General features: G+C 35.6%; 1 protein-coding gene across 2 annotated transcripts in view; it reads left to right on the top strand.

Annotated features, from left to right (window-relative positions):
• Positions 1-14,455, top strand: part of ANO5 (anoctamin 5) — a 96,269-nt gene extending 81,814 nt beyond the window's left edge. For both annotated transcript variants that reach the window (XM_065937230.1, XM_065937229.1), the window contains 5 exons: positions 981-1,111; positions 3,249-3,454; positions 5,175-5,353; positions 7,568-7,673; positions 12,325-14,455. In XM_065937230.1, the coding sequence (XP_065793302.1) occupies positions 981-1,111; positions 3,249-3,454; positions 5,175-5,353; positions 7,568-7,673; positions 12,325-12,549 (847 nt within the window). In that variant the 3' untranslated portion in view covers positions 12,550-14,455. The remainder of the gene's footprint in view (positions 1-980; positions 1,112-3,248; positions 3,455-5,174; positions 5,354-7,567; positions 7,674-12,324) is intronic.
• Positions 14,456-15,223: the final 768 nt, after the last annotated feature.

Below are 15,223 nucleotides of genomic sequence, written 5' to 3'. Positions count from 1 at the left end.
AATTTTTGTCTATATTCATTTGAGTTTTCTAGGCAAGCAGTCCATTCACATTACTGTTTGTCATCATAGATTTCTCCTTCATTTCCAGTTCTTTTGACTTTTTCTTTTTCATTTTATTGTTTGGCTAAGATCTCCATTAAAGTCTTGAATGTGATCATATACACTCTTATTTTTACCTTAATTCTAAAGGGAATTCTGCTTATTTTTCCCTATTAAGAATTATGTTTAGCCCAGGATTTTGGTAGATGCTTTTGGTCAAACTGAGGCGATTTTCTTCTTTTCCTTCTTTTCTATCATAAATAAGTTTTAATAGGTTGTTGAAATACATCAAATGCATTTTTCTGCATTAGTCACCATGATTTTATAATTTCCTCCTTAAATGTGTTAATATGATCTCTTGCATGGATTGAGTTTTTAATTTTGAAAAAGTCTTTTCTTAAGTAATCCAATATATCATGATATATTAAATTATATATATATTATGTATATATTTATATATAGAATTGAATTAGGTAATATCTTGTGTAGGATTATCATATTTATTGTCATGTGTTAGATAAACTTCTATATTCCCTTGTCATACATTTTCTCTTGTAACCCATTTCTCATTCCCCCAAGTGCCTTAGTATCACAGCATCGTTGAGGTTAGTGAACTAAATATGTAAAAACAGTCCTGTGGTGGCCTCTCCTCCATGTGTCCTTTAAAGAACTGTCTCTGAGTAAATACATTACCCTGCAGAGGCAGGGTTGTCTTCCCTTCTTAATCATCCAAATAAAGATCTTTTGTCCTTAGCAAATAGATGTGAACAGAACACTAGATTTTGACTTGGACTTTCGTTGCAGTCATGTCTCTCTCTACTTGTTCTGTGATCTAAACTTACTTGCCCTCCCTCACCTCCATTTTTTAGATCTAATACTCTGATTCTCTGACCCCTTTCTCTTAAATCCTATTTCATGTTTACTTTTATCACTTCCAACAGCTTGGTTCTGAATTGGTGGAGACGCCGAAAAGCCCGAACCAACTCTGAAAAGCTATACAGTCGATGGGAGCAGGATCATGACCTTGAAACTTTTGGTTCTCTTGGGTTATTCTATGAGTATTTGGAAACAGGTAATTTTCAACCTCTGCCTTGAAACATGAAAGAAGCTGAGTAAAATAAGTGTTTTTCACCTCTTAATATTTTTCCTACCTTGCACATAGTAGGTGTTCAATAAATCATTGGATAGTGGATGAGAAGATTGGTGGCTAAATATGGAAAAAGATTGGCTCAGTATTTCTATTTTCACCAAATATAATGCAGGATGAAATTTAGTTTCAAAACAGCAATCTCAGATATTTTTCCTATCAATTTAATGTTAATATGATATATTCTGGGTTTTTTTTATGCTTTGGTGATTGCTCATAGAGGGAATACAATGAAAAACATTACTAGAGTCTGACATATATTTAGTGTATATCCTTTTTTCAGGCTGAAAAGAATGAAGCTAAAAGTAGATATGCAAGGGAAAACCAACCTGGACATAAGAAATACATAAAATATTCTAAGGATTGAAGAGAGGTTGGGATGAAATTTTAAGAGCGAGAACCCCAGGACTGATTGTGGAATCTACTTATAGTGTTTCCTCTCAATTAAAGAGAGGAAAGAGTGTGACCTTCTCTGCTGTTTTGGTGAAATTAAAGAGGACAGTTTTCTCAGCTTATTTTCATGGCCCATAAAAGTCATGGTAGAATAAATGAGATGACCTGAATTTGTTACTGTTTCTCCACTGAAATACGTACATATGATACCTGAATTAAAATAGGTATTTTTTGGCAAATAGGAAGATGTCTATAGTTATAAAACTAGGCAGTCCTTGATTTGTGGACTCATAAGGCTATAATTTTTAAATAATTGTGTATGTTTCTTGTGAATTTTTACATAAATGTGTCAGAGGTTATAACTGAAAGTAAAAGATGAAATCAGTGTTTCATAATAAGATTAATTATTGAGACCCAACTAAGAGTTAATTTATTCTTGTTGTTTTACATACTATATCTCTAATCTTAAAACATTCTACAGAACAGTCATCATTCACTGCATTTTGTTTGAAAGAATACTGAAGCTTGAAAAAGTTATTTGCCATGGGCCACGGAGATTATAGGTAAAGATCTGAGATTTGAACCTAGAAATTCAAGCTGTTTCTGCATAACACTTCACCTTAATTTTCTGTTTCTTGGTTCAGTAGAGAAGTTAGGAAGGAGGCAGTTTGTTCTCTTGGATTAGTAGATGAAAAGACTGGTGCTAATGAGAAAGTATTATGAGAAATCTTGAAATCCAGAAACACTCAAGATCTATCTAAAAACAGAGGACTAGTGGAAGATTCCTTTTTCTTTTTTCCTGTGGTGAAAAGTCATCTTTGTCTTATTGTTTTTTGGTTCTCTCCTGTGGGAAGTACAGTCTGCCAGCTACATGGGTTCTTTTACCCCAAGTGCTGATGGAAGCAAAAGAAGAAGCATGGAGAAATAAGCCAGCTTATATCGGTGTGAAGCCTTAGTGAGGAAAGACAGTAAAACATGCTCAGAAAGATGTCAAGTTAGTACAGAGAACCGGTACCTTAAAAATACCTCATTCTAGGGTGTCTGTATTTCCTTTGCTCACATGCAACTTATATATATTTCTGATGTTTATATGGTTCATTTTCTGATTTATTCTCAAATATCTTGTTTATACTACCTTCTCCTCTGTTAGCATCTTCAAATCTTAAATAATGCATTCATTCATAAGGCTTATAGTTGAGTACTTTTATATACTCAGAACATACAAATGAGTCAGTAATTATTTCTGATCTTAAAAAGTACATAGGTTAGCAAAATAGAAAGCTTGATTACCCCACAAATGTGCCAATACCAATATAAATACTAGACTAACAGACCTAAACATAGGCCATAATAATAAAAGACTGTGTTTTATGAATAAGAAGACTATCTTATCTAATAAGAATAGATGCTTTTTTCAGACAAGCAGATCTTAAAAGAAACAGCAGGGATAGAACTGAGCTGTGCATGACTAATTTCTCCTTCTTGGTCTAGTAAGCAATAAGTCACTGTGCTTCCTCTAGGAAAGGGGAAGAAGGCAGCTGGAAGGAGGCCTGGAGGGTTTTGCTGGTGTAGATCCCTTCAAAATGAAGGAAGTGGCAGGAGTTAGGCCAACTGTTCCCTTTTCCCCTCCACAATGATGAGTTTGTGAATTTGTCTTTTGTCCCCGCAGTTATTCAGTTTGGATTTGTTACATTATTTGTGGCCTCTTTTCCTTTGGCCCCTCTTCTCGCGCTCCTGAATAACATAATAGAGATTCGGGTGGATGCCTGGAAGCTTACGACTCAGTACAGGAGACCTGTAGCTGCGAAGGCTCATAGCATAGGTGTTTGGCAAGACATTCTTTACGGAATGGCTGTCCTTTCTGTTGCAACTAATGTAAGTAGACCTATTTCAGTGGAAACTGTACTTGATGATTTTTTTTCTTGAGGGTAGGGAGATTGTGAATAATGTTTAACTCAATATTTACATTGATTTCATCATGGTGACCTTCATAAAGACAAAATGTCCCTAAACTTTTATGTGCTAAACAACACAGACAAATCTGTGACATGCAAACTCTTAGAAATACAAGGAAAATTGTAAAACATGCTTATTAAAATAACATGATACCCGTACCACCTGAGAAAGTAGACAGAAAATAAGTAACAGTATAAAGAATATAAGTAATATAATTAAAGCCTTATTATACATAAAGTTGTGTAGTACAAATAGAATATACAACATTTACCTGTTATTTTTATGGAGCACTTATTAAAAATGGTCATAAAACTGAATTCCCAAAAGCTGAAATTTTACAATGCATATTCACATACAATAATGGTATAAAAAATGAATTTGATAATAAGATAGCCAAAAAAGAAAATTTAGCCACTTAATATTCATGCTTCCAAGAAAGCTTATTGCACAAAAAAGAAATAAAATTGAAATTACAAGGAGAACTTAATTAAAATGAAAACTCATACGAATCTGCTAAAACCATATTTATAAAAAGTGTATACCAATAAATGCTTTTATTATTGAAAAGAAGGAAAATATGAACTGAGCCTGTTATATGAAACTAAGAAAAAATGTAAAACTAATCAATAGAAAGTGATAAGAAAGAAAGAATAAAGGTATATGCAGAAAAAATCACATTAGAAAACAAATAAAAGGTAATATAATTGCTAAATAAATCAAGAGTTGGTTCATTGAAAAGATAGACAAAATTCTGACAATCTCAAAAAAGAATTACAATGTACAGTGAGAAAATTATAAAAATGCTATATATATATTTATTCTAATACATTTTAAAATCTGTTTGAAATTGTCACTTTTTCAGAAAATAAAACTGCCAAAATGTGGTCAGTAAGTGATATAAAACATGAAATGTACCAGTAGCTATAGAAGCAATATTAAAATATTAATAAAAATATTAAATATTAATAAAAATTTAAAATTAATAGAACATTTACAATTAATAAAAGATTAAAGTATTAAAAATCTATCACTAAAAATGTAAATGCAGAGCAAAATGATTTTAAATTGACTCATCTTACCTAAAGGGAACATGACATTTACACTATTCCAGAGCTTAGGAAATGATGGGAAAAACACCATTCCTACGGAATCAAGTACTGAAATTAATTGCACTGAACAATGGGAAATTTACCAGTACATGGTCTTCTGTTTCTTCATTCCTCATTCCCTATACACTCCCTGCCACACATATACAGAGTCTGTCCTATCTTATGAAATTGATCCAGGCAAGTAAAATTCGGTTAAAGAGAGTAGAACTGTATTATGAAACAGTAAGAAATGTGAGAAATAGCGAGGCAAGATGGAAAGAGACAGATACAGGTATGGTGTTTTTGGAAACAAATAGTGAGGTTAAAATTTCAATGTAACTCTTTCTAGCTATGAAATCTTGTAATACTGATCATACACCATAAGTGAACTATTTCATGTTTTAGATCAAAGACTCATATGTTAACATGATTAGTAATAGCATACTAGTAATTTTGCATCCTTAAGGTACAATGATCTGAATGATATGCAAATCAGACTTTGATAAAACTGCATTATTAGCTCATGATTTTCCTCTTGCTTTGTCCTTTAGGCTATTATTGTTGCATTTACATCGGACATGATTCCCCGTTTAGTTTACTACTATGCCTACTCAGTAAATGAAACTTGGCCTATGAGAGGGTATGTCAATAACAGCCTGTCAGTATTCCTCATAGCCGATTTTCCAAACAACACTGTACCTTCGGAGAAACGAGACTACAACACTTGCAGGTTTTCTCTTGTTTTCATTTTGCTTTTTAAATGTATTTGTTAAGTTCTCTGTTTTCTTCATGTCTTAACAAAAATTTACTTGGGGCCGTAAAAATCTTGGATAAAGTACATCAGTTCTAAAATCCACACATTGTATGGTTCTGATTTGAAAAAAGTAGAATACTCAAAAGTAAGAGAATACTATTGGTAAAGATAATGTTGATTTTGAATTGTTTCTTATTTTCTAAATTTATTGGAAAAATTTTATCCAGCAAATGTCCCCTTGATTCAAGCTTTAATGTCTATAGATCACACAGCATGGTCATATTATATGTGCGTTCAATCTACTTGAATTTAACTATGTGTCCTCAAACAGAGAGAGAGGAAAAGAAAGAACAATATAGTTGGTCCATTAGCCATCCCATCTGAAAGGTTTCTTCAATGTAGGGAGTGTGAAATTGGATTTGTAAACCTGTTCTTTTCACACTCTGTGTCTCATGAACTGTGAGGGTCTTTTTACTTTAGGATTTAAAGATCATTTATGCATATACACACACATATGTGTGTGTGTGTATATATATGTGTATATATGTGTGTGTATATATGTGTATATATATATATGTACACACGTGCACACATATATATGGTACATCAAAGCTTTTAAACTTAAACCTTAAACCAACTGCTTCATCTGGGATTCCAATAAAAACAGCAATATCTGTTTTTGTCTACCTGCAACACAGGTAGAGAAAAACGTTTTTATGTTCCATATTTTTTATTTGCTTTTGGCTGCCCGCGGGCTTTCTCCAGTTGCGAGTGGGACTTAGCCTCTAGCTGTGGTGGGCTTCTCACTGCAGTGGCTTCTCTTGTTGCAGACCATGGGCTCTAGGCGCACTAGCTCAGTAGTTTTGGCACACAGGCTTAGCCTCCATGGGGCACATGGTATCCTCCCACACCAGGGATAGAATCTGTGTCCCCATTAATGAGGCAGACTCCCAACCACTGGACCACCGGGGAAGTCCTATTCCATATTTATATAGAGAAGAATCATAACAAGTGTCAGACTTCTTGATGCCATCACTTCCTAGCTGGACAGAATCTTTGAAGAACATCAATATCTAGACACATTATAGAAAAACTGAACTCACAAATTGAATACCAGGGAAACCCCCGAAGGATAATAAGTAACACAAAAACAATGCCGCGTCATGTAAACCAAAAGAAAACAGAGTTTCAAGCAAATGAAAATGGTCGACCGTGTCAAGTTCTGTTCTTCACAGACATAAAATAAGATGTGAATTAAAATGTTCTTTCAATTTATGACCAGAGACGGTTGGTGTCAGTGGAGTGATGGTAGAATTAAGTTGTTAAGGAATAAGAAGAAAGGGAATGGAATGAAAAGAGCATATTTAGCTAAATCCTGAGAAACTTGTGTTCATGGCAAGAGAGAAGTTTCACTTGTGTCTCCTGCTACATCTATACTATACATTAGTAACATACGGCTTTGATTGTTATCTGTATAGGAAAGATAAATGTTTGGTAATAGCAGTTATTTTCCTTTGACTTGACTTTTGTGGTCAACTAAAAGGGTCAACTAAAAGGGACACTTACTCCTTGGAAGGAAAGTTATGACCCAGCTAGATAGCATATTAAAAAGCAGAGACATTACTTTGCCAACAAAGGTCCATCTAGTCAAGCCTTTGGTTTTTCCAGTGGTCATGTATGGATGTGAGAGTTGGACTGTGAAGAAAGCTGAGTGCCGAAAAATTGATGCTTTTGAACTGTGGTGTTGGAGAAGACTCTTGAGAGTCCCTTGGACTGCAAGGAGATTCAACCAGTCCATCCTAAAGGAGATCAGTGCTGGGTGTTCATTGGAAGGACTGATGCTGAAGCTGAAACTCCAATACTTTGGCCACCTCATATGAAGAATTGACTCATTGGAAAAGATGCTGATGCTGGGAAAGATTGAAGGCAGAAGGAGAAGGGGACTACAGAGGATGAGATGGCGGGATGGCATCACTGACTCGATGGACATGAGTTTGAGTAAACTCCGGGAGTTAGTGATGGACAGGGAGGCCTGGCGTGCTGCAATTCATGGGGTTGCAAAGAGTTGGACACGACTGAGTGACTGAACTGAACAGAAAAGGGTCTCTTACAAGAAACAGTATGAATTTATGCTAGGTCTTTTTGTTTGAAGTTGTAATTTATTTTTTGCATTGACTTCCATTTTTTCAGATACAGAGATTACAGAAATCCTCCTGACAGTGAGGACAAATATGTTCATAATATTCAGTTCTGGCACGTCCTTGCTGCCAAGATGACCTTCATCATAATCATGGAGGTAAGCTTTTCTTAACTTTCATGCCAGTAAGTCTCTTTTCACCCTTCAGGCATATATTTCTAAGAGTATCTGTTGAGCAGAAAATTAGCATTATCTCAGTAGAGTATTTTGAAGGAAGTATTTGTTGTCATAAAAAGTAAGTTAGGAATCATTTAAGTACAGCAGATTGCCTGTTATTCCTTGCTATTGTTTAAGATACCAAGGTCACAGAAAAGAAAAATTAAGACCTTTTCCCTTGAGGTCAGAGGACCCACCAATTTTACTGACTATTATGTACCAGTTCCAGAAGCTATAATAATAGCTTTCTACGTTCAGCCTTATTATTCACCCTTGACAAATAAATCTGACAGTCAGCAAAATTAAATAGTTGGTTTAAAGATAATCAGCTAATATTAAAGCTGAGTTTCAATGCCAGATGTCTCACTGCCAAACCTCCACTCTTCCCACTATATTACATTTCCTTCCTTGTAGAATAACTAGTATAATTATGGATATAAGACAAGAAAACCAATACAGAGAGGGTGTTTGACCAAGGTTTAAACAGAGGGCCACAAATCATGAGACGTTAAGGCCTATAAGGAAGAGATAAATAAATGTAGGGCTTCCATGGTGGCTCAGTGGTAAAGAACCTGCCTGCAAATGCAGGAGATGCAGGTTCAATCCATGGGTTGTGAAGATCCTTGGAGGAAGTAAGTAACAACCCGAGTAGAAGTAGGGGTAACCCATGGAGTAAGGAGTATGGCAGGCTGCAGCCCATGAGGTCACAAAAGAGTTGGACACGACTTAGGGACTAAACAACTAAGAAATACAAGGCACTTATTCACTTGATTGTTGGTGGTGGTGTTCAGTTGCTAAGTTGTGTCCGACTCTTTGCCATCCCCATGGATGGCAGCACAACAGGCTTCCCTGTCTTTCACTATCTTCTGGAGTTTGCTCAAACACATGTCCATCAAGTTGGTGATGCCAGGCAACCGTTTCATCCTCTGTTGTCACCTTCTTCTCCTACCCTCAGTCTTTCCCAGCATCAGGGTCTTTTCAAATGAGTCAGCTCTTCGCATCAAGTGGTCAAAGTATTGAAGCTTCAGTTTCGGTATCAGTCCTTCCAATTAATATTCAGGATTGACTTCCTTTAGTATTGACTGGTTTGATCTCCTTGCACTCTCAAGAGTCTTCTCCCAATACCACAATTCGAAGGCATCATTCTATGATGCTCAGCCTTCTTAATGGTCCAACTCTCATATCAGTACATAACTACTGGAAGTATCGTAGCTTTGACTAATGGGACTTTTGTTGGCAAAGTGACGTCTCTGCTTTTTAATATGCTGTCTAGGTTTGTCACAGCTTTTCTTCCAAGGAGCAAGTGTCTTTTAATTTCCTGGCTGGAATCACCATCCACAGTGATTTTGAAGCCCAGTCTGTCACTGTTTCCACTGCCCACCCCCGATCTCTTTGCCATGAAGTAATAGGACTGGATGCCATTATCTTAGTGTTTTTTGAAGGTTAAGTTTTGTGGGATGCATGAGTCAAGTGCTCGGGCCTGGTGGGCTGGGAAGACCCAGAGGAGTCAGGTGGAGAGGGAGGTGGGATGGGGGACCGGGATGGGGAATACGTGTAACTCTATGGCTGATTCATATCAATGTATGACAAAACCCACTGAAAAATAAAAAATTAAAAAAAAAAAAAAAAGAAAGTTAAGTTTTAAGCCAGCTTTTTCACTCTCCTCTTGCACCTTAATCAAGAGGTTCTTTAGTTCCTCTTTGCTTTCTTTTATTAGGGTGGTGTCATCTGCATATCTAAGGTTCTTGATATATCTCCTGGCTCTTGATTCCAGCTTGTGAGTCATCCAGCCTAGCATTTTCCATGATATACTCTGCATAGAAATTAAACAAGCATGGTGACAATATATATACAGCCTTGATGTTTTCCTTTTCCAATTTTGAACCAATCCATTGTCCCATGTCTGATTCTAATGGTTGCTATTTGACCTGCATACAGGTTTCTCAGGAGGCAAGTAAGGTGGTCTGCTATTCCCATCTCTTTAAAAATTGTTCACAGTTTGTTGTGATCTGCACAGTCAAAGCCTTTAACATAGTCAATGAAACAGAAGTAGATGTTTTTCTGGAATTCTCTTGCATATGGATGTTGGCAGTTTGATCTTGGTTCCTCTGCCTTTTCTTAAGCCAACATAAACATCTGGAAGTTCTTGGTTAACATCCTGTTGAAGCCTAGCTTAAAGGATTTTGTGTATTATCTTACTAACGTGTAAAATGAGTGCAGTTGTGTGGTAAATGAGTGTGGTAAAATGAGTGCAGTCTTTGGTGTTGCCCTTCTTTGGAATTGGAGTGAAAACTGACCTTTTCCAGTCTTGTGGCCACTGCTGAGTTTTCCAAATTTGCTGGCGTATTGACTGTAGCACTTTAACAGCATCACCTTTTAGGGTTTGAAATAGCTCAGCTAGAATTCCATCACTTGCGCTAGTTTGTTCATAGTGATGCTTCCTGAGTCCTGCTTGATTTCACGCTCCAGGATGTCTGGCTGCAGGTGTTCTCAGTTCACGTACTGCGGAAGCCTAGCTTGAAGGATTTTGAGCATTAGTAAAGGCCAATAATAGGCTAGATAGGTCTAAGGCAAGAAAACACAAGTTCCAATCAGTTTTTGTTTAATTTTGTTTTTATCGAGGTTATGTATATAATTTAAATCTCTTTCCCCCTCAATTCTTTATGAATTTGTCACTTTCATTCCCACGTTTTCCATCAGTGTTTTAGATCACCTTTCAGCCTGGTAAGTTACAAAAAGAATTCTTTTGAGTTTTTGTTTTTGTTTATTTATGATTTTCACTACAGGTTCTGATTCACCATCATTCTGGGAGTTTAACTTCTCTTGTATTAAATACAGTATTTTCTGCAATCTAGGTTTTTCCCATTTTCAGATTACTAGTTTATTTAGATGAAGCACATCTTTTATTAATTTTCTGAGGAAAATGGGCAATTTTTGAGAACTTGAATATTAAAATAGCTTCTTTTTCTCATAGATGGTTAATTGGTATAGTATTCAAGAGTAAAAGTCATTTTCCCTGAAAAACTTTGAATCAACTTTATTTAGATATTCCTGAAATTTTAAGGCATTGCTCTATTTTCTGTCAGCTTCCAGTGTTGCTATAAAAATACAATACCATTCTAAGTTTCCAGTCTTTGTTTATAATCTGTGTATATGTCAATAAACTTTGAGGATTCTCTCACTAGACCTTCTTTCATGAAACTTCACCAGATAGTCATGTGATATTGTCCAATATTCATTGTTTTCAATACTCACTAAACTCCTTGGATCTGCAAATGTCATTACCCTTTAAGTTGAGAAAATTTGCTTGTATTATTTCTTTGATAATTTCCTTCTCTTCTCTGTCCTATCTTTCTGAGATTTTTCTTATTCAGATGTTAACAACTGTTTTGAAATTCTAATTATCACTTATTTTCTCTCTTATAAATAGTCCAGTTTGTGTCTTTGTCTTATTATGCTACTGTTCTCTCATTCCCATAATTCTCTCTATATCCTCTTAGATATCCTAAATGGGCAATAGATCCTATTTGTCCATTTCCATCTTACTCTTCCACGTTAGAGTCCTCCTTATGCATTTGGTTGTTCTTAGCAATCTGCTTATATTTAAGAGTGAAGCAATGATACCTGATCATGAACTTTGTGTGGATACAGGAGGAAGATCATTTGGGTGGGTTTCACTGTAGGCTGAAAAAGGCACCTTTTCATTTGAGACCTACAAAATTTTGGTATCTATAATTGTAATTTCCCTGATTAGGTATATTTTCTAGAGGAAAAAAAAATCATTCAACCTCCTGCTTGTTGAGCTATTTCGTGGCTGTGTTGAGAGCCAAGAAGGGAAGGGAGAGATCTCGTGATTCAGAATGCTGAACATCACTGAGTTGTCCTATTTTCAGTATGATGCCACATCTTCATCTTCTGCCATCCCTGCTGTCTCTGAGTGCACAGCTTTCTGTTTTAATTTCTAGAGAAAATAAAGCACTCAGTTGCTGCTGGACGGAGGTTGGAGAGAAGTAATACCCGAATTGTGGATGAGAGAGAGGTTCTGAAAATTCATCTGCCCCTTATACAGATTTTTAAATAATCCTCTTATTTTTAACTCCACCCACACTATGACTTCACAGTCCTTAGCACCATCTTTTCTGAACTTTTTTGATGATTCAAGATGAAATTGGCTTTTGTCTTGGTTTCTGCCATCATGGTATCATCAATTGCAAATTTAAATGCCAGCTTTCTTCACTCTCCAGTCTGTTTTCAGTTTCCTCCCTTTTTTTGTTTCTTTGTGAACAATGCAATTTATTAATTTCTTTACAAATATTTGATTAGGTTTGCAGGAGGAAGCATAGATGAAGAGTATATTCAATAACCAAGTTCAACTGGAATCTCTGTAATTACATATTTTAGTATATATTTATTTATTTGCTTAATGTTGGTTTTATAGGAAAGTTTCAATACCAAGGACTAAATCTTCCTGCTTTTCCTTCTATCTACTGTGTCAAGCACAGTTTATTGAATGAATGAAATGATTTGTAAGAACATTTTGCTGAACATTTGATAGCTAAACAGTGTCTCTGATTTTCTCTTATGTTTCCTCTAGCATGTTGTGTTTTTAATTAAATTTTTCTTGGCCTGGATGATCCCTGATGTTCCAAAAGATGTTCTGGCAAGAATCAAGCGAGAAAAGTTAATGACTGTCAAGATTCTCCATGACTTTGAACTTAACAAACTAAAAGAGAACTTGAGGTTGAATTCTGCTTCTGATTTTGACAGGCATTTCGCTATCAAGGAAAGCAGAGCAAATCTGGCTAAATCAACAACCTAATTAACACAATGAGCAAGCAGTTGGTTGCCTGTCTGGCTTCACAGTTTATCTGGATTTGGAGCCAGAAGCCAGAAGCCATGTGTCTTTTCCCTTTCTTCTTCTTCTTTTTTTTTTTAACTCAGAGTTTTTGTACACTTTTATGGAGGCCTTTGTACAGCTTCATGGAGGTTGGAAGTACAGCTGTCTGCTTCACTGGCTGGACCCTCCCTAGATATTGTTTCTGGGATTCTATAAATGATTGTTAAATGTATGTTTGAAATCAGAATATTGGAAAATCATGGGATGTTGCAGTTTGGAATTAAACACTGGACATGGGCTCTCCTATCACCTTCCAGTGAAGGTGCACATTTTCATGGTCTTCTTTCTTTGGGGTTGTGTTCTATCTCTACCCTATCAGAGAAAGTATTGGGACAAAAGGAATAGAAGTGAAGAGGTCTACTGAGCCATATATGTGTGTGTGTGTATATATATATATATATTCTGCCATTTTAGACTATGCAGATGAAAAACCAAAATCAGATAAGATAGGAAAACTTACATATTAAAAATACTAGAACGATATCATGGCAGAGCTTTGTTCTGAAATCATCCTGAATAAGGTAAACATCCATCAGAATTCCAGATAGTCCTTCCAGGTGAACACAAAATTGATTTTTCAAGAGACTGAACATTTGGGTTTCAGCCAAGGACTAATAACTCAGTTCTTTAAATGTAACACTTTGGTAGCAGTGGTTTTAAGAATTGTCTTATCTGGGAAACAGCATTAAGAAGGTGTTAAATTGTTTCAGGTCTTTAAGTAAATGAAAGATATAGTGAAGTGATTATGTCTTCTTAGTAGTTTAAGAATGCAAGACAATGTATATTGATTAACTTACCGAATTCAGTCTAAAAAAATCGCTGAAATATTTTTAAAAACCATTTTTCTTCCACAATGCCTATTTTGCATCATGAAGCGAATCTGAGCATTAACTATTCCTGTAAGTTAGGTACAAGTCATTTATGAAATTTTATCTCATTGGTTAAAGCAGTCTCAAGTCTTTTAATGAGTTTACAACTTTTTCTATTGATGCACTGCTGTACAATGCTCAGTGCCTTGTTCCTATGCCTTAGACCCACAAAATGTGGTTGTACTATTGATTTGATGATGTAACATCTCAGATGTGAGCTTCTTTTAGACAAATTGTTAGTTTAACATCAGTCACAGAGTTAACACCAAATGTGGATCAACCAAGTAAGAATACGGCGATGGATTTGACAGCTAAGTAAAAAAAAAAGTATGTTTGTTGAATTACTTCCTTAATGCTTTAGCCTATGGCACAGGTACTCCAGTTCTTGTTCTTCTTTCTCTTAAAAATACTTACTATGTATTTTAAACACTACAGAGAGATGTTTAATTATACAACATTTGAATCTCTAGTTTCAAATTACACTTCAGTTTCAAAAGAATAGTGTTCTGTAATTGCACACAAAACAAGAAACCATTTAAGGTTTTTTTCAAAGTAGCATTTCATTATTTGATTCTAATAGTTTTTATTAAGTTTCCAATATTAAGTATATGAGAGGTAATATTAACTAATGATCAATATTAAGCGTTTAGAACTGATGATTATGAATTTTATAAAACCATGAGATGGTTACCCCAATATTGGCAGTAATTGGTCACCCAGTAGGTAGATTTTATGAATATTTTTGCATAATTTTAAATGTTCTCCTTAATGAAGAATGATTTCACTTCTGAAAGAAATGTACTTTCCTGCTTGAGAGAACCAGTTAGTGATACTATGAAATTAGCCACAAATGCAGTATCCCTGTCAAATCAAACTCTGTTATTGCAGTATTGTACATTTGGTACAGCTCATATTGCTTCCTTCCTGGGTGCTAATAAAAATAAGGAAGAGCATGGAAATTGGTTTCTTGTATATAAGCTTTAATTATTATGGCTGAAGAGTGTTTGCAGAGCTAGGTTGTAAGATAAATAAAAACAAATTTAATTCACAAGGTTATCTGTAACACTGCAATCTGAAACAAACTCAAGTGTTGAGTTTCTAGGATGTACAGAGAAACTAGCAAGGGAGGAAGTAGTTTTTAAGGTAAGTAAATAGTTCCTATGAGGTAGATATTTTCCTTTTAAAATGCTTTGTACTCACCTTCCAGTTCTCTACCAAGAAATTTCTCACATTTTAAAAGGAAATACAAGTATTGTTCACTTTCCTAAAAAATAAACAAAATCTGAAGCCAAAAAATAAACAAAATCTGATGGCAAGTTGGTTCAGATAGATTTGTCTTATCTATCTCGAGTTGCAACAGGGGAGTCGGTACTCCTCTCGACTTGCGAGGGGGACATCAGGGTTCCTCTTGTGTTGCAGCAGGGAGTTGGTCCTCCTCTCGAGCTGCGAGGGGAAACTCGGGGTTCCTCTTGAGTTGCAGCAAGGAAGTCAGGGTTCCTCTCAAGATGCGATAGGAAATTAGGGGTTCCTCTCGAATTAAAAAATGCTTACTCCTTGGAAGGAAAGTTATGACCAGCCTAGATAGCATATTAAAAAGCAGAGACATTACTTTGTCAACAAAGGTCTGTCTAGTCAAGGCTATGGTTTTTCCAGTGGTCGTGTATGGATGTGAGAATTGGACTATAAAGAAAGCTGAGCACCGAAGAATTGATGCTTTTGAACTGTGG

Source organism: Muntiacus reevesi, chromosome 5 (genome assembly GCF_963930625.1).
Source record: "Muntiacus reevesi chromosome 5, mMunRee1.1, whole genome shotgun sequence".
Taxonomy (NCBI): domain Eukaryota; kingdom Metazoa; phylum Chordata; class Mammalia; order Artiodactyla; family Cervidae; genus Muntiacus; species Muntiacus reevesi.
This window is presented reverse-complemented; position numbering and strand designations above follow the sequence as displayed.